This window comes from Penicillium cinerascens (genome assembly GCF_028974065.1).
Source record: "Penicillium cinerascens strain IBT 15544 chromosome Unknown contig_24_segment0_segment0, whole genome shotgun sequence".
Taxonomy (NCBI): domain Eukaryota; kingdom Fungi; phylum Ascomycota; class Eurotiomycetes; order Eurotiales; family Aspergillaceae; genus Penicillium; species Penicillium cinerascens.
The window spans coordinates 536,067-559,546 of record NW_026695290.1 but is presented as its reverse complement, the minus strand read 5'-3'; the positions used below and the strand labels follow the sequence as shown (position 1 = coordinate 559,546).

At 53.2% G+C, this 23,480-nt stretch overlaps 10 protein-coding genes across 10 annotated transcripts; 4 read left to right on the top strand and 6 right to left on the bottom strand.

Moving 5' to 3' along the window:
- Window positions 1-422: 422 nt before the first annotated feature.
- lys1 (saccharopine dehydrogenase (NAD+, L-lysine-forming)) lies at window positions 423-1,867 on the bottom strand (the record flags this gene model as incomplete). The annotated part of the gene is made up of 6 exons (XM_058450354.1): window positions 423-708; window positions 767-1,008; window positions 1,067-1,510; window positions 1,577-1,593; window positions 1,650-1,730; window positions 1,807-1,867. 6 exons carry the CDS (start codon window positions 1,865-1,867, stop codon window positions 423-425), a joined length of 1,131 nt encoding a protein of 376 aa, XP_058309816.1.
- A 473-nt stretch (window positions 1,868-2,340) lies between these two features.
- N7498_003291 (uncharacterized protein) lies at window positions 2,341-3,145 on the bottom strand (the record flags this gene model as incomplete). The annotated part of the gene is made up of 2 exons (XM_058450353.1): window positions 2,341-2,948; window positions 3,100-3,145. 2 exons carry the CDS (start codon window positions 3,143-3,145, stop codon window positions 2,341-2,343), a joined length of 654 nt encoding a protein of 217 aa, XP_058309815.1.
- Window positions 3,146-3,848: 703 nt separating this feature from the next.
- Window positions 3,849-5,117, bottom strand: N7498_003290 (uncharacterized protein; the record flags this gene model as incomplete). Its single annotated transcript, XM_058450352.1, has 1 exon — window positions 3,849-5,117. One exon carries the CDS (start codon window positions 5,115-5,117, stop codon window positions 3,849-3,851), a length of 1,269 nt encoding a protein of 422 aa, XP_058309814.1.
- Window positions 5,118-5,738: 621 nt separating this feature from the next.
- Window positions 5,739-8,401, top strand: N7498_003289 (putative RNAPII degradation factor Def1; the record flags this gene model as incomplete). Its single annotated transcript, XM_058450351.1, has 2 exons — window positions 5,739-6,027; window positions 6,111-8,401. 2 exons carry the CDS (start codon window positions 5,739-5,741, stop codon window positions 8,399-8,401), a joined length of 2,580 nt encoding a protein of 859 aa, XP_058309813.1.
- Window positions 8,402-9,526: 1,125 nt separating this feature from the next.
- On the bottom strand, window positions 9,527-10,957 carry N7498_003288 (OSBP family protein; the record flags this gene model as incomplete). The annotated part of the gene is made up of 4 exons (XM_058450350.1): window positions 9,527-10,312; window positions 10,377-10,431; window positions 10,494-10,828; window positions 10,886-10,957. 4 exons carry the CDS (start codon window positions 10,955-10,957, stop codon window positions 9,527-9,529), a joined length of 1,248 nt encoding a protein of 415 aa, XP_058309812.1.
- Window positions 10,958-12,092: 1,135 nt separating this feature from the next.
- N7498_003287 (putative MFS transporter) lies at window positions 12,093-13,654 on the top strand (the record flags this gene model as incomplete). Its single annotated transcript, XM_058450349.1, has 3 exons — window positions 12,093-12,392; window positions 12,450-12,683; window positions 12,734-13,654. 3 exons carry the CDS (start codon window positions 12,093-12,095, stop codon window positions 13,652-13,654), a joined length of 1,455 nt encoding a protein of 484 aa, XP_058309811.1.
- A 136-nt stretch (window positions 13,655-13,790) lies between these two features.
- Window positions 13,791-15,927, bottom strand: N7498_003286 (uncharacterized protein; the record flags this gene model as incomplete). The annotated part of the gene is made up of 9 exons (XM_058450348.1): window positions 13,791-14,060; window positions 14,111-14,194; window positions 14,252-14,308; window positions 14,364-14,602; window positions 14,661-14,855; window positions 14,910-15,034; window positions 15,090-15,572; window positions 15,631-15,670; window positions 15,726-15,927. 9 exons carry the CDS (start codon window positions 15,925-15,927, stop codon window positions 13,791-13,793), a joined length of 1,695 nt encoding a protein of 564 aa, XP_058309810.1.
- Window positions 15,928-16,266: 339 nt separating this feature from the next.
- N7498_003285 (uncharacterized protein) lies at window positions 16,267-18,971 on the top strand (the record flags this gene model as incomplete). Its single annotated transcript, XM_058450347.1, has 4 exons — window positions 16,267-16,296; window positions 16,351-16,473; window positions 16,524-18,560; window positions 18,612-18,971. 4 exons carry the CDS (start codon window positions 16,267-16,269, stop codon window positions 18,969-18,971), a joined length of 2,550 nt encoding a protein of 849 aa, XP_058309809.1.
- Window positions 18,972-19,326: 355 nt separating this feature from the next.
- N7498_003284 (glutathione S-transferase family protein) lies at window positions 19,327-20,236 on the bottom strand (the record flags this gene model as incomplete). The annotated part of the gene is made up of 3 exons (XM_058450346.1): window positions 19,327-19,700; window positions 19,760-19,965; window positions 20,022-20,236. 3 exons carry the CDS (start codon window positions 20,234-20,236, stop codon window positions 19,327-19,329), a joined length of 795 nt encoding a protein of 264 aa, XP_058309808.1.
- Window positions 20,237-22,110: 1,874 nt separating this feature from the next.
- N7498_003283 (uncharacterized protein) lies at window positions 22,111-23,247 on the top strand (the record flags this gene model as incomplete). The annotated part of the gene is made up of 1 exon (XM_058450345.1): window positions 22,111-23,247. One exon carries the CDS (start codon window positions 22,111-22,113, stop codon window positions 23,245-23,247), a length of 1,137 nt encoding a protein of 378 aa, XP_058309807.1.
- Between the last annotated feature and the right edge of the window lie 233 nt (window positions 23,248-23,480).

The following is a 23,480-nucleotide window of genomic DNA, read 5'->3' as shown; positions in this document are numbered from 1 at the left end:
CTTATATTGCATGCACTGTCGGGTTATCGGGTCACTCGGAAACCACAGTTTCAGGACTTTTATTCAAAACGCCGGTGGGGGATAAACTAGAGAAAGGAGAAACTGAAAGGTCTCAGAATATAAATTCCGACTGACTTGTCACACATGGTCTCCACAAGATCAGAGACCTCCACTAGGTAAACATACGGAATTGTTGTCACTATCGCTTGAGGACTTCCGACTTCTAGTGAAAGATATAAAAAGATTACAAAAGTCAAAGTCAATGAATAATGAAATTTTGTCTCGAGCAAATAATCGAGAACAGTGTCCCGAGATATACTACTTGAACATACAAAGACTTTTATTCTTTTGTGCTTGTTGCTCCAAATCCAACCAGATATTCTATCAATATACCATCAAGTCATAGATCTTCATACTCATTATCAAGGGCGCAGCGACTCGGGCAGAGAGGCGACCTTCTCATTGAACAGGTCCTCGGCCTGCTTCCACACCCGAGCAGTAGTGCGGTTCTTCAGCTGGAGGAGGCTGGGCAGAAGAGCCTCACTGAACTGTTCAGAACTCTCACGCGGCATCAGAGATGGCAGGTGGTCGATGCTGATAACGCTCAGGGGCGGGCCCTGGTTGCCAGCGGGGAAAGTCACAGGCACGGTGGGTTTGTCGAAGGTGGTGGTAATGTCGTAGATGGGAATGGGGTTGTTGGGGTTGGTACTATAGGAAATGACGGTCAATGTCCATGCGTGCCAGGAGTCTTGCAGATGATACTTACGTGTCAGCGCTGACATCGCACACAACAGACAGCTTGCGGTCCGGAGTGGAAAGGGACTCGACAGTCACAAACTTGGGGATAGGGGCGGACAGATAAATGCAGTTGACGAAGATATCGGACTCGACAATCTCCTGGAAAGGACCACCCTTCTTGGTCTCTTCCATATCCCACTGAAGGATGTTGGACTCGGGAATGCCAACGTCCTTGGCCAGCTGAACGGCGCCCTTTCCGCAACGTCCCAGCTACAACGCTGTTAGCATTGACAAAACATAAGCTTTCAACGATTGGATGATAACTCACGGCTCCAATGACAAGAATCTGGGGGTAGTGACCCGCAACCTTCTTCCCGGCCTCGACGGCCTCCGAAACAGACTTGATCAGGAGGTCCTGGTTGGCATAGGGAACCTCACCAGGCAAAGTCTCACCGTTAGGGTGAGTCAATTGCCAAGCCCAGTTCTTGACAGCCAGGGCAGCACCGGCGTAACCAGCAGAGAAGCCGAACGCAGCCACACGGCGACCAATGTCATCAGTGAGGAACTCGAGGTCGAGCAAGAGGCCGTTTCCGCGCGGCCAGCGGCTCAAAACTTGCTCCCAACCGCCTTGTTGCTTGTAGCAGTGGGCGAAAGTGACGTGCACGTGCTCGAGGGGAAAGTCATCCTCCGGGAGCTCCTTCAGACCCAAAATGACGGCCTCCTTGGGCGCATCCTTGACCCACGATCCTTCCTCGACGAGAGGAGCACCGATCTATAGATAATTGACGATTTAGCAATCTTGTAGTTGTAGGGGTAAGGCGACGAAGTTGGAGCTAACCTTGGCAAATTCCTCGTCTGTCTGAAGTTAGAAAGGGTGCGCGAGGCAAGCAGGGAAGTATTCGAATACATACCGTCAAAGATACGCTGTGTAGAGCGCTCGACAGTCACATCATAGCCGGCATCCATCAATGCCTTGCAGGTGGTCGGGGTGACTAGTTATTCAAGCTGTGAGTAATCCGGCCTCCAAGGTCTGATAGAGTTGCCATTGAAAGTAGGCGGGGCACTCACGGGCAGATCGAGCCTCAGCGGGCTTGGTCTCGGCGCGCAGCCAGATCTTCTGTGAGGACATTGTGTGAATTAAGCAATTGATAGTATTGAAGAAGAAGTAGAAGAGCAAAGCAGTTAGAGGTGGAATTCCCCCTCTGATAGCGGGGCCGGTTGTTCCGTTCCGGAGATGTGAGTCAGCCCCGATCATCGGCGCCGTTTACTCAAAGAGGTCCCCGATGGAAGGGCATCACAGGATTTACCTCAAGTGTACTTAAAAAAGTGAATGCAAAGCCAATGCATAGTGCAGATGACTCAAGTTCTCAATCTACGATCTCACAGCGACACCGTATATCCTTGTGGGAATCCGAGGCAATTTTGAGTATTTAATACTGATCAGAATCCCTCCGTAAATTTTTTGACTCCAGCCGCCACAATTGATCGAGACCGTCTTCAAAGCCTTAATAGGAACATGTTTGGTAAGAAACAGACAACCAGGTTGAGTATGATATGCAGCACGACCATGTGTCAAATCGAAGATCTCTCGATATCGTAGATTCAAGTCGGTTTGGTTCGGCTGCGAGTCCGACTGCCGATACCACCGGTCGGAATGGCCTCCTTCACGGCATCCTTTACCTTCCCCTTCTTCGGGGGTGCGGCCTTCTTCGGCTCTCGATTGGTATCACCAGGGGCCGGGGCAGGTGCGGTACCATTCGTACCCTTGGCAGTTTCCTGAGCGAGTTCCGTGACAGGCTCTGGTTCCGTCTTTTGCTTTTTAGTTTTGGACTCATCCGGTTTTTCAATGGTAGGTTTATCCTTATCCTCGGAGATAGGAGCCGTAATCGAGTCAATGTCGCGCTTCTCACCGATATTCGGCTCTGACGTGGGCTTTGACTCTTCTTGTTCTGAATTTTCCTTCTTTTGCTCTGTTGTGAGCGCACCAGTTGCTTCCACTGGAGCTTGGGCTTCTGAGGCTGCACCAACACCGAGAGGGTGATCTGTAATGACAGGCGGCTGAGTATCCGCTGGGGGCTTAGAGGCTTCTGGGTTATCAACGTTTGCCGCAGCCTTTGCGTTCTCGGCGGCGACAGGCTCACTGTCTGTCTGGGGGGTGTTCATAACACTATGGATTGGTTGTGCCTGTTCGTTGCTCTCAGGTGCCGCGACTGTTACCGATTAGTCAGCATATACAGTTCCCATGCAGGATGAGCGAGTGACGGCCAAGCTAACGGCCTTCCGGAGTAAGTAGCCCAGTACAAGAAGGGAATGGCAACCAATTACAACGAATATATCATTTGCTGACAACGGAGAACGTACCTGGAGCTAGGGGAGCGCCCTGCACGGGGAAGCCTTGGCTGGCCATGGTCATCGATGATGTCAGGTGCTGGCACGTGCTTGACAAAACAGAAAGAAATTTCGCAAAAGGAGGATCGCGGGTTTAATGCGACAACAGATATGCCTTGGACGATGGTTTACAGAAGAAACAAGGGCTTGAAATGGAGTCGATCGGTGTGGGGAGAGGTGTGAAGTGAGATTGCTCGGTGACGTATAATAAGAGCAGCGGGTGACGCTAATCCCGTTTCATCCCATCACGACTGGGCTGATTCGCCCCAGCAACCCCCATTACTGTCGCACAGCGGCCAATCCATCCAGAAGCCCCATAAAAGGCTCCTCTCGACCCTCAATTCAGAAATTCCATGCATTTCCAGGCTGGTCGCCCTCTAGCGTCGAAGCACTAAGCATGCCAAGGAAGCCTTCGGGAGGATATGATTCTCCTGAGGGCGCAACGAGAGTGGGGAAGCCAGTGCGGAGTACCTGGTTCAATCTTCGTCATCGCAATGGAGTGCTCTGGTGGAATGTGGACTGATCGTCCTTCGGACAAACAATCCTTCCCGTTTCCGAAATGAAGGTGGCAAGACTTTGAGAGAGGCCGTAAGTCATGAAGAGACGCGTCTGCCCAGCACTGTACGGGATGTAGCCAGAAACAAACATGACGGCTTTCATTGCTTGCCGAAGTGCCCCAAGGTATGGTCGTGAATGTTCAAAACATAGCTTTACGGGTTCCTTCAAGTCATGTTCAAGTCCAGACGATTGAGTAGATAGTCCTCCGAGGAGGCGCGGTTGCGGGACTTCCCGTTGGCGGTAGTATCTGTCGTATTTGGAAGTAGATGTTGCATTTGCTGCGCCAGTTTGGTGGCACCTCGGTAGTTGTCCCGGTCGACCATGAGTATGCGAAGGGCGTCACAGCCGACTCGGAGGAAGGCATCTCGCCTGGCTGTGTTGTACTTCTGAAACTTGCTCGGTGAGAGTGTTTCCACGATGCGAATGAAAGGTTGGGGGTCAGGCTGCGAGGGATGACAGACTGCCACGGAGGCGAAGAGTAGCGACCGAGTAGAAGTCAGGGTAGAGATCACATCCATAAACTCTTCATACAGATAGATCGAGACATTTTCAATAGATGGCTTCTGGTCCATAGCCACCCGGCTCAGTTGAGCACCTGCTGCCAACAGCATTGGTTTGGCGGCGGACGCATCAGCTTGGGGAGAGGCAAAATGCAATTGACACGCGCGCAGGTAGAACTTTAGGGCAGAGCCGAAACCATTCCCATATCGAATCTCCGCGTCCAGAAAATCGATAAGGAGGTGGCTGAAAGTATGCCGGGCGAGCCCTTCTATGATCAAGCCGTTGTCTCCGCCAAGGTCTCGATTGATGAGCAGTCTCAACCAATCCAATACGTTGTTATGAAGGCCCTCAGCAACCATGAATTTGGTCAATGCGGTGGTCCAGGGTCGCGACTGTAAAAGCTTCCGCCTAGAAGCGCCGTCCGAGGCCCAAAACCAATTCACTACCCTTGAAGCGGCTCTTGAGGCTTTCATGGCCTCGCTCACTCCGTGACCATCACGAGACCGCGCAAGGACAAGCTGTGATTTCAAGCACTCAGTGACGGCTGGCACAGTGGCTGAACCCGACGCTACAAGCTCATCAAATACCAACATGGGCTCTTCTGCCAATCGCCTCTGTTCTTCCACGCTGCGCAGCGCGTTGCGATCATGAGACACTAGTGTCGGTTTCGGGGGCACAATTCGAAACAAAGGGTTATCCAGAATATTATGCAGATGCTTGTCAGTTGCATGAGCTGACGACTCGGTATTCAAGGGCTGCCGATCGCCTTCATTATGGTTAGAGACATTGGATGCCGGGTATGCGTGGTCGAGCTGGCGGCGAAAGGACGAGGTGAGAGCGTTGAGGAGTTGCTGGGATTCACGCGGGGTGCGAGGCAGCGGCTGGTGGATCTTGGGCCATGACTTGAACTGGAAGATAGAGGTGCCTTTCATGATGTGATGTCGGTGAGTCCCAGGGCGACCGAAGGGGATCTCAACTGCAGGAGAAGGGAGATCGCCGCGAGGGGTGGGCGGTGAGGGAACAGCGGCCAAAGTTGATGACGAGGAGACGGGAGAGGAGACGGCCCACAGTGAAGGCCACACAGTGAAAAGAAAGAAATAGTGAAAGAATAAAGAGTATAAAGGACCAGCCTCAATACGTAGACGATGACTTCGAGCAATCGAGGCCAGAAAATATACCAGGAAGTACAGAAAGCGAGTGAACAGCCGCAAAACCAATGGGCGCCACTCGCTAAAAAGACTGACAGTGCCAAGACCAGCTGCGACTGGGAGCAACACATCAGAACTTTGGATCTCCCGAGCTTTCAGTCCTTCTTCATTCACGTCCTCACCTCCCCTCTCTTTCTCCTTTCAACAAAGCTTGTCCTTCTGGATTACTGATCTTGGCCCCCGTGCCTGTGGTCCTGGTGCTGTTCCTCTTTTGCGAGGGTGCATCCAATCTCGTCCTCGAATCCGATTCAGATCCTTCCCTCACCCCTACCGAAACCCTTGCGACGCCATCGTGACCTCCTTCCCAATTCCGAATTCTTTCATCTCACACATTCATCAGACGCCATGTCCGAAGTTCAAAGCCGTTCTGCACGAGGCAGAGTATCCGCTCGCGGTGGTCGCGGCGGTTTCAGCTCCAGAGGTGGTCGTGGTGGAAGCAGCAGATCCGCAAATGCCGACAACTCAGACTTTTCGTCCTTTGAGGAGGGCGAAATTGGAGAAATGAAGAAGAAATACTCGGACACCTTGCCCACTCTTAAGGAATTGTTCCCCGACTGGAAAGACGAAGACCTCGTTTTTGCTCTCGAGGACTCCAACGGCGAGCTCGAGGAGGCAATTGAGCGCATTACCGAAGGTCGATTCCCCTCGATTCCCTACGGACCACAGGTCCAGAATCTATCATTCAAAGGTCGTTACTGACAGCTCTGTTATTTATAGGCAATGTATCGCAGTGGGGAGAGGTCAAGAAAAAGACGGCCGCAGACCGGACTAAGCCCAAGGCTAAGGAGGTTCAGAGCACCCCGACCGAGTCGATTGCAGCTTCCGCTCGAGGTGGCCGCGGTCGTGGTGGTTTCGAGGGTCGTGGACGTTCCCGCGGAGACCGGGGTCGTGGCGGTCGCGGCGGCCGCGCTGTAACTCATACGAATGGAACCCGTGCAGCAACTGGTACTACAGAGACCCCGATGACTGTCACAGCGACCGAGCCTATCACAACTAAGGCGGCAGTTGAAGTTGAAGGCGTACCCGCAGCTGGAGGCGAGTCGGAGTCGGCCGAGCCTAAGACCAGTGTGATCCCCGAGGGCACAAAGAAGGGATGGGCAAGTCTCTTCGCGGCACCCCCGCCGCCTCCTCCCCAGAAGAAGCCACCCCAGGCGGCTCCTGCACCTACGTCTCAGAAGCCAGCCGAGCCCTCGACCGAGCAGAAGGCCCCCGTCCCCGTCCCCGTCCCCGCCCCCGCCGCCACCCAGAAGACTCCCGTTGCGAAACCTACCGAACCTGCTGTCCCTGTTATCCCTCAAACTACTGCTAAGCCCCCGGCTGATGATCTGACTGAGACCAATCTCGAGCAAATCCCTGACGTCTCCGCTCCTGCTCCTACGGCGACTGCTGCCAGCACCGTTGGCAGTGCTTTCGACCCGGCCGCGGCCGCCAATGCCACTCCTTCACGTGTGACCTCTTCTGGTCTTCCGGGCAGTGCTATGAAGCAGGGCACCCGTGCACCTGGCTTCCAGCGCCGCGTGATGGAGCAGCAGCAAGCCGTGGTCATGCCCGGCAACCACGCTGTGGACCGTGCGGTTGTGCAGTTCGGCAGCATGGGATTGAACGGCGATGCCGTGGACATTGATGAGAACCGTGAGCAGGCCGAGACCCGCGCTCAACCCCCTCAGCACTCTCCTGTCGCTCCTCGAGCTTCCCTCCCACCTTCGAGCCAAGGTGTTCCCGAGGCCGGTGCTCCTCGTCCCGCCCCGGGTCTGCCCCCGGTTCCCCAGGCTTCCGCTGCCGAGTCTTTTACCGAGTTTGCGCGCTACGGCGAGCCCCAGAAGCCCTTCGACCCCTTCACCCAGCAGGTGAGCCAGCCTCAGCAGCAGATCCAGGAACCCTTCGCCAACCAGACTCCTCAGCAGCCCACTGCCACCACTGGCGGCGACTTCTCTCCCTTCTACGCTGCTGACCAGCAGCGCTTCCCCTACAACTACTACGGCAACTACGGCCAGACCCAGGATGCCGGTGCCGGTCCCCGGGCTGCTGGTGGCTTCGGCGTGTCCGCCGCTGAGGCTCAACCTCAGGTCCCCACCACGCAGCCTCCCAGCCGCTACGGTCCTGTCGATGCCACTAACAGCGGCCACAACACCCCCAACCCGACTCTGCCTGGTGCTACCGCTACCCCGGCCGCTCAGCACATGCCTGGCCAGAATGCGCACGCCTACGGCTACGGCGGCTATCCCTACTACTCCAACCCTCAGTATGCTTCGTACATGCAGCAGATGAACCAGCATAACTACGGCCGGAACCGTGGAATGTATGATGACGCTCGTCGCTACGACCAGGAGCAGCAGCAGCAGCAGCAGCAGCAGCAGCAGCACTACGGCATGCCCCATGCCTCTCAGTACGGCTATGGCGGTCAGCAGTACGGCCCCTACGGCGGCAAGGGTGGCATGTACGGCCAGCCCCAAGGCTTCTATGACCACTCTTCTCCCGCCAACGCCGGCAGCTTCAACCAGGGCGTGCCTGGTCGGGACTCTGTCTACGGCCGCACCGGTTCCGCCCAGCCCTCTGACAGCCAGCAGTCCGCTACTGGCACCAACGCCTTTAGCACTGGCATGTCGGACGTCTTCGGTCGCTCTCAGGCTGGCTTCGGCCAGAATCCTCCTGTCGCTGGTCAGCCCCCCGTGACCGCTGAGGAGACCAAGGGCTTCGAGGGTTCCAAGACTGGCGGCCCCAGCCCCTCTCTCGCTCAGAACCGCCCCGGCTCTGCCAGCAACAGCGTTCCTAGTCAGCCCCAAGCCCAGACCGGTCTGCCCCCGCTTCAGGGCCAGCAGGGCCAACAGGGCTTCGGAGCCTACCCCCAGCTGAACCCCCAGTACGGTGGCCTCAGCGGTCTCGGTAACCACCAGGGTGCGGCTTCGCAGACTCACCAGGCCTCTGGCTACGGTGGTTACGGCGCTGGCTTCAGCAACTACTACGGTGGTAACACCCGTGGCGGTTGGGGCAACAACTACACCCACTAAAGGGACATAAAGTCGGGGAGGTTCACTTATATTTCATTTATTCTCTCCGCCACACACAAACACATATGGCGTTGCATTCGCGGGTGATCTGAAACGGGGTTTTCGTTTTGTCTTCCAAATCACCAAGGCGATGTCTCTAGTCGACCGGTCGACCGGAAGGACAAAACCCAAAATTTCTCTTCATCTTTCTTTCCTCAACATCTGTGTAATCTCTTCTCTCTTCTGGGAGCTTTGGCTGGCTTGGGACTGTGTCTGTGTGTTTTCCTCCTCCATTTTACGTTTTTGATTTTCCCTATCTCTATTTTTATTTTTTATTTTGCTACTACTGCTCCCTGACGATGCAGTTTGTATTAAATCCACCAATTCTCTCAAGGTTTTCCTGTCTTTTTTTTTTTACTGTTTTCCTGTCTCCAACCCTAGCTCACGGTGTCAACTCGGGTCCGGTGTCATTCTGTGTGAAGATGGGGTTTCGTTTGAGGGCCCCCTTTCATTCATTCTTTCTACCGTGTGCATTATCGACGATTGGTGGTACTGGGTCTGGTAGAGAGGTAGATCGTGATGGATTTGGCTCATGTTACTGGGCTGGCCAAAAATATGATGAGTTATGTTCGCACTTATACAAATCAGATATTTCAGGACCAACCTGTCTTGCTTCGCAAAGAATTCTGTCTCTCGCAATCTCAATATCATTAGTACCTAGTATGGGGCTTACACGCTTGAATTGCCCGTCTCAGTCTCGGTCTTCTACTGAGATGGGACCACATGCCTTACTACATCGGCTCCAAAGGCTCCTCATGCAAGGTACTAGCGTTTTGACGTGGCCAATCCCAGAAAAGGGATGTTAAGGTTTAGATCATGATAACAAATGTTCATTAGATGGTAGCAGTCAACCGCCCATTCAGGTAGATAGGCGGCAATCGCTTCAGCCCGGAACTATATACAATCGCAATGCAGCAGGACTACCCAGCAAAAGAAAAGGACATCAAACGGCCAACTCTATGTGTGCAGACAATTGGTTTAGACGGGACTGCAGTCAGCAAAGGGACTAACCGTCTTCCAGCCTCGATCCAAAACCCAAGTGAAAACTCAAAGTCACGCAGTGGAAGCAGGGCCCAAGGAGCCATTTTACTCAGTGATACCGAGCCCCTCGCCACCAATCTTGAAGTAAGGCGGTTGAGAACCAGCAGCGCGCTCGGCGTCGAAGCGCCAGATGCCGCCGGTCTTGTCGCCGTCCAGGTTGGTAGGCAAGTCGAGCGAACTGGCCAACTGCTGAATATCGGCACCGTCATCGGTGGGGTTGATTCGCTTGAAGAATCGACGTTCCCACTCGCGGCCCTCGGACTTCTCAATGCGGCGCAGCTCGCGCTGAGCATTTTCGATGCGCGACTTGTGCTCGGAGACGGCGTCCATGTCGCTCTTTTGGATGTTCTCCGCAACCTCCTTCCAGGCACGGCGGCTCTCGTACAGATCCTGCTCCTCGAGAGGAGCCAGGGTGAGCGCGGTAGTCTTGTTCTCTTGCACAACCCATTTGTCAACCTCTTCCTTGTGGGCGTTCTTCACGGTGAAGGTGTTGGACCATTGGCCGTCGACTGTGTACAGGGGCTTCTTCTCGCCCTCGCTAGCCTTGTAGAGGACGGCAGTGAAGGTGTTCTTCTTGCCGCTCAACCAGCCCTTGCCCGAGAAATCGATCTTGGAGACATAGCCGCTGCTGCTGGCGATTTTAGCGGTTTTCTCGAGCTCGACGAACGGGGTGCCGTAGATCAGAGATTCGATGTGCAGGTTCGGGAGGGTGATCAGGTATCTCTCCTTCTCTTCGGTACCGGGCGGGGTGAGGGTGTAGAGGGCGTGACCGATCTGCTTCACTTGGATAGTGCTCGAGAAGGACGCTTTTTGGGCATTGTATCCTTGCAGCTGAAGTTAAGACGTCGCCAGGTTAGTATTGAGGTGATCAATTCTAGGCTGCCATGATTCTCACCTCGACTCCGTGCTTCTCGTTCCAGATTGCGTATGCAGTGGCAGGAGGGTGGTGGCTATAGTAAGGAAACGTCAGCAGTCTAGATAGCTTGTCATGGGCCAATGGGGCATCACCTACCTGACCTGCTCACTGATCAATTTGGTCTCCCCCACTTCCGGGTCCGACTCGTCGGCGAGCCACTTCCCGATAAACAGCTCACCCAAGAACGGGTTGAGAGGCTTCTTCTCACTGCCCAGCTTCTCGCTACGGCTGCAGTACTGCTGGTGCAGGGTGGTGAGGAACCACTTGAGGACGAGGAGAGCCCGCTTTTCGGGATCGGCCTCCCTGCCAGGAGCGACGAAGACGGCCGGGTGCTCAGCCCAGTAGGCCGAGTACTCGGTGAGCGAGGTGGTGGACAGGATGAAAGGAGGGGCAGTCAGGGAGGAGAGATCCCCGTTGAAGGAGGCGATCGACTAGGAAACGGTCAGTTTCAGGCTTAGAATTGTCGCATGCCATCGTCATAATCATACCTTGAGAAAACTGGTCCACGAGCCCTTGCTGTGGGCGGGGACACCGCCAGAGGGATCTTTCTTGGACGACATTTTGTATAAGGTGAAACAAGGAAAGAAATTCTCGAACAGGAAATAGGTTAGAACTCCCCTCGATATGAAGGTGGGGAAGGAGGGTTGATGTCGGTGGTTGGCGGTCAAATTTGAGCGACGTCATGGCGCCAGGAGGGGGACGAGCGTTGGCGTACAGCCACACTCTGCTTTACTGTGTACTTGTTCGACATTCAGCCTTCAACCCTCAGCCCTCCCTGGAGCCTGGAACAATGCATTGCGCGCGTGCTCCAGTTGTCAGCTGTCAGAACGTTATGCTTTCCAATAAACTCCTAGCGCCACGAACTAAGTAGCTGGTCGGTACCTGTGGACCATTCCTCCACCATGGGCTTGGCCTGAGCACCTGACCATGCGAGGATCTGAGGATCTGAGCTGTCTGAGCTGTCTCAGCTGTCTGAGCTGTCTGAGCTATCTAAATCCTGACGAATCATTCCAGCTGTCATATGCGATCCTAAATATGTAGAACGTGCCGACTGCTCGGCCCCAAACCATCTTTGATCGCATCGCGCCGACACGGATTCTTTTCCGCCCACGAACTACGACGGAGTCCTGGTTCCCCACGGTCTTCTACCCGAGCCCATTTCTGTTCGAGTTCACTCATTGGGTGCCCAGTGACCACGATATGGAACCCTGGATCAAAGCGAGTCTCTGTTTGGGCGCTTTGCTCCCTACGCCTCCTGGGACGCGACCTCCCCGACCCTCGGCCAAAGATAGCCAGCGCCGAAGGCCGAAGAGTCTGCAATTATTTCTTCTGGCTCAGTGTCTGTTCTGCTTTGTATTCAATGCATATTCACTTTTTTCCCCTCCGAGTACTTTGTCTTCCAATTGAAGTCTCGTCCCTGAATCCTGGAGAAGCTGCTACGGAGTATGTCCGGTGCCTCGGAACGAAGCCGCTGAAAGCTTCGAATCGCAACACTTTGTACTGAGAGCAGCTTGGCAAATGCATGACAGCTTCATTTGTTCAATACCTACTCGTTAAATTGCATCGGATGCTGTATACAACATGCCGTCGACCCATTCCATATCAAGTGTCGAGGAAGCCTCGACACCAATAGAACCGATCAACACCCGAGGGTCTAAATCGCAGCAGATAACTGACACGAACGATCTCGATCTGATGCAGAGTCATCTTTCCCACCATGAAATGCCCGTGGCCAACGACTTCCAAGAGGTAGACGCAGAACAATATCTACGTTTCTCGCCCACACGCAAGATTGTCATCGTCTTTGTTCTGTCGTTCTGCTCTTTCCTGGCTCCGATTTCCTCGACCTCGATTCTCTCTGGTATCCCCGAGGTAGCCACGACGTACAATACCACTGGCAGCATCATCGATGCCAGCAATGCCCTATACTTGGCATTTATGGGGATCTCCGCTCCGTTCTGGGGTCCATTCAGCCAAGTGTGGGGACGACGTCCGGTAAGTTGTCCCTGGCAATCATATGTGATACTCTTTGGACTAATGGTGGCCCGTTAGATTTTCCTCACAAGCGCATTCCTTTTCTTCGCATTCAGCATTGGCACTGCGCTGGCCCCGAATCTTCCTTCATACTTCATCTTCCGCGTTCTCACTGCCTTTCAAGGCACGTCCTTCCTGGTAGTAGGCAGTTCAGCCATCGGTGACGTCTACGAGCCCCGTGCTCGCGCAACAGCATTAGGATGGTTCTTATCTGGCACGCTGATCGGCCCAGCATTCGGCCCATTCATCGGCGTGCGTCCCACCACCTCACACGCACCCCAATCCACTGACATAAAACGCAGGGCGTCATCGTAACATTCTGCTCCTGGAGAGAAGTCTTCTGGCTACAGACCGCATTGGGCGGCTGCGGCACTCTACTAGTGTTCTTTTTCTTCCCTGAGACACACCCACACATCGACAAGTCCGACTTAACCGAAATGAGCCTCTCGCAAAAAGCAAAGTTCCTCTGCCACCGCGTCAACCCGATCCGCGTCGGCGTACTCCTCTTCACATACCCTAATCTCTTCTTTGCAGGCATTGCGTCCGGCGCTCTGATCTGGAACCAGTACTCCCTGCTCACGCCCATCCGATATGTGCTGAACCCGCGCTTCAACCTCACTAGCCCGATTCAATCGGGACTCTTCTACATCGCTCCCGGGTGTGGATACCTTTTGGGTACGTTCATGGGTGGGCGGTGGGCGGATCATACGGTCAAGAAATGGATCCGCAAGCGCGGAAGACGAGTCCCTGAGGATCGACTGAAGTCGTGTCTGGTCTTTCTGGGTGTCGTTATCCCGGGATGTATTCTTGTCTACGGGTGGACTGTCGACCAGGCCGTTGGCGGCATCCCGGTGCCTGTGTTGGCCATGTTCCTGCAAGGCGTGGCACAATTGTTCTGCTTCCCGAGCCTGAATACCTACTGTCTCGACGTGATGCAGTCTAAAGGCCGCAGTGCCGAGGTTATTGCCGGGAATTACATGTTCAGATATGTTTTTGCCGCTTTGGGCTCGGGACTTGTTCTTCCTGCCGTAGAGGTGATTGGCGTTGGGTGGTTTAGTACCATCAGCGCCGTATTTCTGGTTGCCGCTGGGCTTTTTGTTTGGACTACTACCATCTTTGGAGATCGATGGCGCGACCGCATCGATGCGAAGGATCAGCGCAAAGCGGCCGCAAAAGGCGAGACCGGGCCTACGCGGGAGGCTGAGAAGACCGGTGAGGTGTGAGGTTTGAATTCTCTTCAGTCCGATCATTTCTGATCGATCCGGTCGTACTACTCCGGAACGTTTAATGAACCTAAAAGCTAGATATTTTCGATGAATCAATGACTTCTTTCTATCGTCATCACAGTTCGTCTGTAGACTAAGCATCGTTGCCAGTAGCCACTGCCACTCCATCCACCGTCTTCCCCTTCACAATTGCATCAGCACTGAGACCAGTTTCGGCTACAACACGATCCACTTTACGCCTCTCAGTAAATGCTCTGCAGTCGTCGCGGCCCTTCTCGATGTCCACAAAGGCGATGGCAATCATGGCGCCGGTACAGATGGCAAATAGGAAGGGGAATCCCATCCAGTTGTTGTTGGTGTCATTAATGATAGCCTGGATGACATTTGGACCGATGATGGAAGACTTGGTGACAAAGTTAGCAGGGTAGACGAGAACTGGTGGGGCGAACCTACAGCGCGGTTGGTGATTCCAAAGAGTGCAAAGAACATGTTGTCGTAGCCGCGGGGCATTAGCTCGCTAATCATTGTTTGGGCATACTGTAGTTGACTGAATTAATGATCCAACTCTTTAGAGGGAAGGGAAATTGAACTTACGGCGTAATATGGCGCCTGGAAGAGCCCGAAAATAATATTGTAAAAGTAGAACTCCCACTGTAGACAGGTTAGTCTGAAGTCAACTTGAAGACGGTTTTTAGGGAATACTTGCCCTGTTATGGTATCCAATCCGGGTGGTCCAGAGACCTAGCATACCCCAGAATGGAATGAAGACGGTGAAGAAGTTGGTAAAGAGGAACATGGTCTTGGTCTTGAACTTGAAATATTTCTGGATGTACCAGAACCCGAAGGTCGAAGTGATGGAGCACGCTGCTTGTGTGATACCGAGGTAGGTAAGTTGGAGGAATGAGAATGAAACATAGTCATTCTGAATGATGCTGACGAGAGTTCCTGCACAACATCAGTTGGGCTGCTTAAACCAAAGAGGAAGACACGCCAATAGAATTACCCGTCGTATTGAGCCCATCGGCGAGGAGGAAGTAGGCCACGAAATACAAAAAGGTCTGGGGGAGAGCCTTAATTTCTCGAATTGCCAGCCAAATCTGTTTGAAGCCGATGGTGGCATAGTTGGATCCCTTGGGAATCTTGGGCCCAGGTCTCTTCTGCTGGAATATGAACCACCAAATACCCAAGACCACCCAATCTGCATGGAGTGTCAGATGAAAAGCAAGAATGCGTATGAAAAGGGCCTACTTGCATGAATTTGTCAGGCAAAGTGCCAGATTGTTGGAAAATTGGTTGCTCTGCATGGGGAGTAGGACACTCAGGTTAAGGGCCAGGGTGAGCAAGTACCCAATATTGCTGTGCGCAGTCGATATGTTGCTGTAGGCATGTTAGTAAAAGGCATTTTTGCCAAAATTCCCTGTCGTGACGCTACCTGAGATGGTTCCTCTCCAACGACTCGATAGCATCGTATTCCTGCTGATCAATCTTGCCCTCTCTTAGATCTTCCTCTCGGGCCTTGCGGACATGCGGCATATACCGAGCGAGGCGAGGAAAGACCGCAGCGTAAAACACCAGTGTAGCCCCATAGGCAATATACGCGATCACGTACATCGCCATGGCAGCCGGCCACTGACTCGGATGGCGGATGGACATCATGCCATACTGTAGCGCCCAGCAGACGACAGTTAGGACCAGAAGAAGCCATCTGCCAAAAGACCCATAGTCGGCAGCACTGCCTAACCAAACAAAAATGACTGTCATAAAAGCGAAGCATAGACCGTTGGCGATCAGGACGACGGAGGAAATAGATTTCGTGCCACCCGCCCAGGGGACTACGCATGCCGATGTATTTGTGCAGGGCTTTGGCGGATTAGTGCCAGGCTGGAAGCCCGCACCATTCAATGCCCACTGAAAGCTTCGAAATGTCAGTTGAATGCTCTTAATGATCCAGTATTCTGGCGCGGAGTACATACAGGGCTTGGCTGTATGAACCCGGACCCACGCCGTTATCCCCTGAGTTGCAACATTGGTTAGCCGATGGACCTGATCGATAAGAGAAGAGTACTACCATTGTAATAGAGATAATAAGACCAGAGCTCTTTTCTAGTCGTGGTAGGCTGTTCATAGGCATCTTCATCGACTCCGAACAATCGCTCATACTCCTGCAGGGTCTCCAGTGGCTGGGCCTGTGCGGTCTCTACCTTGACCTCGGTCTCTTCCTTTGATCCGGGGTTTTTGCCCCCATGGGGTTTATCTGTCGCATCCTCCATCGCTGTGATCAATGTGGCCGGGAAACTCGGTATAGAGGAAGACGAGGGTGAAGGGAAAAGTAGAGGTTGAGCTTCACCTTCTCGCCCTTTCCCTTTCCTTTTCTTTTCCGTCGAGTTACCCCGCATTATGTGGGCTCGGCTCGGTGATTGAGCCTAGTGGTATCGTCCCACGATGTTCAATGCTCGGCAAGTGCGAGGCTCACTGGAACGTTGCATCGGAACGGTGTGGATCAGTGGAACCACGGGGAGCAACCCAATGGCACGACTTCCCTTTATCGACTTACCAACCCCCGCGCATTGTAGCATCTCTAGAGTTCACTAGAGTTCAGGGTCAACACCATGTCGGATCTTCAGAAGGAAGTCGGTCAGGTATGTCCTTCTTATCCATGACATGACAGAACCCGTTACTGATCAGTGATAAAGCTGTTCGCGGTCGGGTTCCACGGCTACACTCCAAGCCCGGAGATCAAAACATTGATTCATGAGTATCATGTCGGAGGCATTGTCCTCTTCGCGCGCAATTACCAAAATGCCGAACAGCTTCAGGTATGGCCGATCTCTCTTTTCTGCGTCTTCAGCGCTAACTCTACAAATAGGCCTTGACATTAGCTCTGCAGAATGAAGCTCGACTGGCCGGGCACCAGCGACCTCTGTTGATAGGGATTGACCAGGAAAATGGCCAAGTCACCCGCATTGCTCCCCCAATAGCCACTCAAATCCCTGGGCCGATGGCTCTTGGTGCCACGCATGACCCAGAGCTGGCCTACCAAGCAGGGATAGCCACTGGCGAGACCCTGGGCTTCTTTGGAATCAACATGAATTATGCACCTGTCTGCGACATCAATTCGGATCCGCTGAACCCCGTAATTGGTGTCCGTAGCCCTGGCGATGACCCGGAGTTCGTGAGTCGGTTCGCAAGTGCGGCTGCGCGTGGTCTGCGCGAGCAGAACATCATCCCTAGTGTGAAGCACTTCCCCGGTCACGGAGACACGTCTACCGACTCACATTATGGTCTGCCGGTTATTGAAAAGACAAGGGATGACTTGGAACGATGCGAATTGATCCCTTTCCGTCGTGCAGTTGCTGAAAATGTTGAAGCCGTAATGACTGCCCACATTTCAATCCCGCACATTGATGACAAGTTCCCCGCCACACTTTCTGCCAAGGCCCTTGGTATTTTGCGCAACGACATGGGCTATGATGGCATGATTATCACCGACTGTCTTGAAATGGACGGCATTCGGTCTACGTTCGGCACAGAAAACGGCTCGGTCCTCGCGCTGCAGGCTGGAAGTGACAGTCTGATGATGTGCCATACATTTGATGTGCACGTTGCCTCCATCAAGAGGGTTACCAAAGCGGTCCAGTCCGGTGAGGTCTCACGCTCACGATTTGATGATGCATGTCGTCATGTCGCCAAAGTGAAAGACAAATTCTTGAACTGGGACGTAGCTTTGCGCCAAGGGGACTTTGCAGATCTTGATGCACTCAAGGAAAAGCAGTCGCAGATTTTCAAGGGTATCTATGACCGCTCTGTCACGCTTGTCCGAGACGATGCTGGTGCTCTTCCACTGTCAAGCACCTCGAACGTTGTATTTCTCTTCCCGGGAGACGGTACCCCTGCAGGAGGCGCCGTGGATGGAGAAGGCACGGGCAAAGCAGGCGACTATGATTCCGCCAAATACCTTAACACTCTTCGACGATACAACCAGTCTATCACGGAAATCAAATATCCAAAGGCTGGGTTGTCGGAGGAGGAATGGTCCGTTGTCAGGTCCGCTGATGCCGTGATCTTTGTTTCGATGAACGCTACGGAGTCGCCATATCAACTGTCACTTGGAAAGGCGCTTCCCAGCCAGGTTCAATCATTTGTGGCCATTGCTGCCTGTCAGCCCTATGACTGGCTCAATGTTCCTGAAGTCAAGACGTATCTGACCACATATGAGCCTACTGTTGAATCCTTCTCCGTGGTATCCGACATCATATTCGGGAAGAAGGCTCCACAAGGCTCACTTCCAATTGGATCGGGCGCCTCGACCAAGTCTACTGCCGATGTGGCACCTTTCAATGCCGAGACAGATCTTGATGCAATTATCTCCGTGTGGAGAGAAGCCTTGCCAACTTATATATTGCCGGCAAATAGTTTGCACCCGCTGATTGTCCGGAAAAATGCGCACCACTTGGTGGCTCGGGTCGGCTCAGACCTTGTGGGATTCTGTCTTGCTTACACCAATGGTCAAGGCGAACCAACCACCGTTCACATTGCAGTACTGGCAGTGGCGCCGAAATTCCAAGGTCAGGGAATTGGCACTGCGTTGCTTAATGAGACACGCTCGTACTTCAGGAAGCAACTCAACATGAACTGTCTGAAACTTGGCAGTACATTCCCTCGCTTTTGGCCAGGAGTACCTCGAGAGCTGCCCGGTGCCCAGGAGTTTTTTATTCACCGTGGCTTCCGGCTGAGCCCGCCCGAGGCCAGGTCCACCGACCTGTACCAACGCATTCGAAACTTCCAATCGCCTGAGAAGTACATGAATCGTGCGCGAGATCGGGGATTTCGGTTTGCACCTCTCCAGCCTGAAGACTACGAAGAGTGCTTGATCGGACAGCGAAAAAACTTCTCTGACAATGCCGTAAGCACACACCATTCTAATCGACATACGCATGTTACTGACATGACACAGGACTGGGTTGAGGCATATGTCAAGCTACATCCCAAAAATTATCCCTCCTGCGTGATGACCGCTTTCGATTCCGAGAATAGACAAGTCGGATGGACTCTGATGCTGCCCCCAGTCGCGGCTCTGAATAATCTCTGGGCCTTCCCCCAAATCTGTGGTCCAAACACGGGTCTAATCGGCTGTGTGGGCATTGACGCCGACCACCGCGCGTCTGGAATCGGGCTGGCTCTCGTTTGTCATGCTATCGAGAACATGAAGGAGCGCGGGATTGAGGGTGTCTTTGTGGATTGGGTTGCCCTGGATGGATGGTATGAGCAGATTGGCTTTAAGACCTGGCGGAGCTATCGACCCGGTGAGATCTGAGTGTTTTGCATGTCACTCTATAGATAGTCATCGTCAGGTCTTCTGATTGGTCTATTTGCTCGGTCAGCGCTCTGGTATAAAGTAGTTAGATTGATCTTTCTCTAAATCTTCCCCTTAAGACCTTCTGCTCATACATAACCGTCGATGATCTTCTACTTGCATAACATGTCTTTCTCTACGGACTGATCTGTCTTCCGACGCCAGTCTAACCAGGTCATTTGGCTTCAGTGGCTTTTAAACCCCGCATTTTATAGAACAAGGATCCGAAATGAGGTCCAGTTCACCATGAGTTACGAAGCCTGTTCAATTCATAGTGCAACTGTACAAGATCAATATGATGATACCCAGCCCAAGCCTAGTGCTTGTCTGAGTTAGTCATGCCATCAATCTTAGCCCGAGCATTGCGATAGAATTCATTCCGGTCCTCATCAGTCCGGCCAGTCGAAGGCACATCCGCCCCTTTCTGCACAGCAGCCCGCTTCCCGATCTCATCAGCCCACTTCTTCAGAGCCGGGAACTCAGACAGGTCAATCTCCAGCGCATTCGGACCACTGCGGACCCATGAGTAGTTTGCAATGTCGGCAATGGTATACTTGGACCCCGCTAGGTAGGGGCTCGCCTTGAGACGAGACTCGAGAACCGAGTACAGGCGCTTGGTCTCGTCGATGTACCTCTTGATGCCGTACTCGGAGCGGGCTCCGGCAAAGAGGCGGAAGTGGTTTGCTTGGCCTGTGGAACGGTCAGAAGGGCTTCCAGAAGTGGTTTGCTCGTTTGTTTCTAATACGTACCCTGCATGGGACCGAGACCGCCCATCTGGAACATCAACCAGGATAACTGCTCGATGTGCTCGGGTGAGCCTGGGGCATAGCTAATTTTGCGGTCGGTGTCGTATTTATCGGCAAGGTATATCATAATCGCGCCGCTCTCGAAAATGCGCTGCGAGCCATCGAGGAGCGCGGGAATGCGGCCGTTGGGGTTGATCTTCAGGAACCAGCTGTTTGTTTTTGTTTAGTGATTGAAACTTCCATTAGACCTCACGGGAGTTCATACTCTTCTTTTTGGACGTTGGTGCTGATATCAATTCCCTCGGCCTTGTACGGCAGGCCGAGCTCCTCCAGGGTAATGGAAGCCTTGATGCCGTTGGGTGTGGGCCAAGTGTATAGGGTGATATTAGACATAGTGGAGAAGGCAGCGCTGGTAGATGATAGACGGGAGAGTCGTGAGACAGCTGTGAAGGAGTTGGAGGTGATACTGCGGAGGACCATTACGGCAGTTATAAAGCTTTATGGAAAGGTTTCCAGGGAACATTCCCTGGGCTTTGTACACATCCGATAGGCCCCCGAAGCTCCCATCTCTCGGGCTTTCGGGGCTCCATTTGTCAGCCTGTGTCGGATGATGTCATCGTTCCAAGATTCTTACTGAGCTCTGGCATTCTCAATCTTGTTCCGGTTTACTCTGATTTATTTGTACGGGGACATTCCTGGCAATGGAAAAGTTGTGATGTATAGATCTGCCGCTGTGGGTACGGAGTCGATTCGCTTGTTGGGGCCAGCCTTGTTGGACCACTCCCGGACTCCGTCTTTTTTTTTTTTATAGTAACTATCTTGTTCTCGCTATTGGCTGCCTGTGGGGTTGCTTATAATCTTCTCTCTCTACCTCCAATGGCGTGTACACCTCAGCTGGGATCCGTCTGGGGACCGATAAACAGATTTCTGACCAAAATAATAATATCAAATTTATCGGCCCCACTTTCCAGCTATGACTTGTGTTCCTGGTACAGTCGGGGGGCTGATAATTGGCCATGGCGATAGGAAATATAATTCCTGATTGATAGTGGGAACGTGTGGGTTACAGTCGATATATCATATCTGGGGTAAAGGTTATACCCCGGGAAATCCACATTGGCAGACGCGTCAGATCAGCTCGAGACCGCCCAAGTCTCTCAACGTTTTCTTCGATAAAACATACTTCCTAAGCCTGGGGGGAGGTAACCGTTACACGTCTTCCCGGGTATTTTAAACGCCCCTATAATCCCGAAGTGGGCCCGTCCCAGCAGCTGCTACATAGTATTAACGCGGGTAGCGACGCGTGTAAGATCTGCCTCTTTTCCCTTTCGGGACAACTGACTCGCAAGCTCTCTCCAATTGGACTGACCCGGCATCCGTTTACCGGATTCGCAAACGCTCCTAGGGGGCTTGGCTCAAAGTGTCCAGTTGCAGCATGACCAGACCGGTCTGAGTATGTCGACCCGAGACCTCCCCAAACACTCGAACTGCACGAGAGCCGATATCGTTCTCAGGCGCACGGGCATTCAAGTGCTGCGCAATAATCTCCCCTGGAACAGCGGATCGGCAAGTAGATCAGAGAGGTACACGGAGCCCGCATCCCGCCCGCACAGCATCGCTTGGACCTATCGGCTATCATTAGCGCAGAATCCATGATTTGCCCCGAGGCGGCTCCATGAGGCTAAGATGGAGATACGATACACCTCCCACCTGAGCGTCCCACTGTGTCATCCGCGATCTGCCCCGTATCCTAAGAATCACGGGCTGCGCGCGTGTACTCCGTACTATCACGATCTCGCTCTGCAGCCACTCAGTCACTCTGACCCCCCGACCCTTCGACTCCTCGACTCCTCGACCCCTCGACCCCTCACTGCTTCTGCACTCCATCTTGCACCCCACGGTCCGACCCGCACTGAACGGTTCCTGGTTTCAGGGTTGCGTGCGAGCCCCTCGTTTAGTTCATGTTTCAAGCACTCGCCTCCCCCTCCCCCTCCTTTCTCTGTGCCTTATAGGAAGGAGGTCACAGCCTCGCCCGGAAATTACGCCTCGCCCCGGGGCCCTCGAGTGCTGACTCATTTGGTGGTAGGTGCTTTCCTATTTGGGATCCCATTCTGGACCTTGAGCTTCTCCGGGGAAGTCATTTCGTTTTGTCCTTTTCTACGTTCTACTCCCACGGTCTTACTGACACTCAAATCCCCCACAGTGAAGTACGAATCCCAATGAGCACTCGACCGTTCACGACAACTCTGTGGTCTTCACCGTGATCTGAGTCCGTGCCCGGACTGGACTGGTCCATGGACTCCTCCCAAATCAATCTTCCCCCATTGTCTTTATTGACTCGGTCACCCAAATCCATGCCAGCTCCTATGCCTCCGCCCCCGGGCTATTCAGAGGGCCCCGAGCAAATGCAGCAATGGTTGCAGGCAAAAACAGAGGATGACCGCCGCAGTCAAGAAGAAGAGAAAACTCGCCAAGAAGCCTTAAAATTGGAGCAGCGCAAGGTCGAACAGGCTATTCTGGCAGATTCCCTACGTGCAGGTGTTCCTCCGCATATGCTGCCGCTTCTCTTTACGGGCATGTGTGCAGGTAATGCAATTTCAAATTCGACACAGGATATGATTCAGCAGTCTACAGTCCAGACATCTCGAACAGAGAGCCCCCGCTCTCGTTTCCAGCCAGCATTTCCAGACCCTGGAATATCGACGACTTTTTCCCCACTAGCTCAACATCCGGCTGGGTCTCAACGTGATCTACCAGTGAACACGGCTCAAAATGTACCTGCTGGAGCTGGAAATAGTCCCTCACATTCCGCAACTACAGGCATTCTGAAACCCGTTGGCCATCTTGCTCGATCGGTAGAAGTGCCTGGCCAAGCTCTGACACCACCAAATTTTCCCTCGATCCCACATGCCAGTGCTTCGCAGCAACAGCAGCAACAGCAGCAGCAGCAGAATGCCGCAATCCGAAATGATTCCAGGGCGCGTCGGTCCTCTCCGTCCATCTCTTTCCACCACTGGATTCCCCCACAAGCCCACATGCAGGCCGATGGTCAGATCACATCGAGCCGTAAGCGAAAATCCTCATACCCCCATCATCAAGTACCTCCACCATCCACTCATTCGTCCGATACGCCTGCAAGGATAGTCTCATCCGACATAAAAGGATATATTGGAGAAATCAGCAGAATATCTCCAAGATCTCCACGCCAGCGGCATCAAAGCGACATGTCCAGTTCATACGAATCACGCGAAGTGGATTACCCGGGCCAGACCGCAACCGTTGAACAAACCGCCGCTGGACTGCTACATCGAAAAGAGCAGGAAAGATGCAGGGGTTTCAAGCACGAGGAAGATCGCAGAAGTCCAGATCGCGAAGCTCAAAATCAACCGTCCCAGACATTGACCTCGGACAACGAAAACTTATCGACGCCCTCGCTAGGCACGGGCGTTAGCACAAGGTCTGGAGGGACCAGCAATCGTGATCGACATTAGCTGGTGGCGATCTCAAAAATCTGATTATTCGCATACCTTTCCAAGATACCCTGGCTAGAAGGGGATGACGGCTGGTCCGTCTGCTGCATGGCGTTGTGAAGGGGACTTGTTACTTAAGCCCCCATTCTTACATTGTGTATATTTTACGAGTCAGTATCAACCTCCAAAGATGGGTTCCTGAATTTAGCGGGAGCAAGTTTCTGTATAAGCTCTTTATTCATCGCATGCCATCT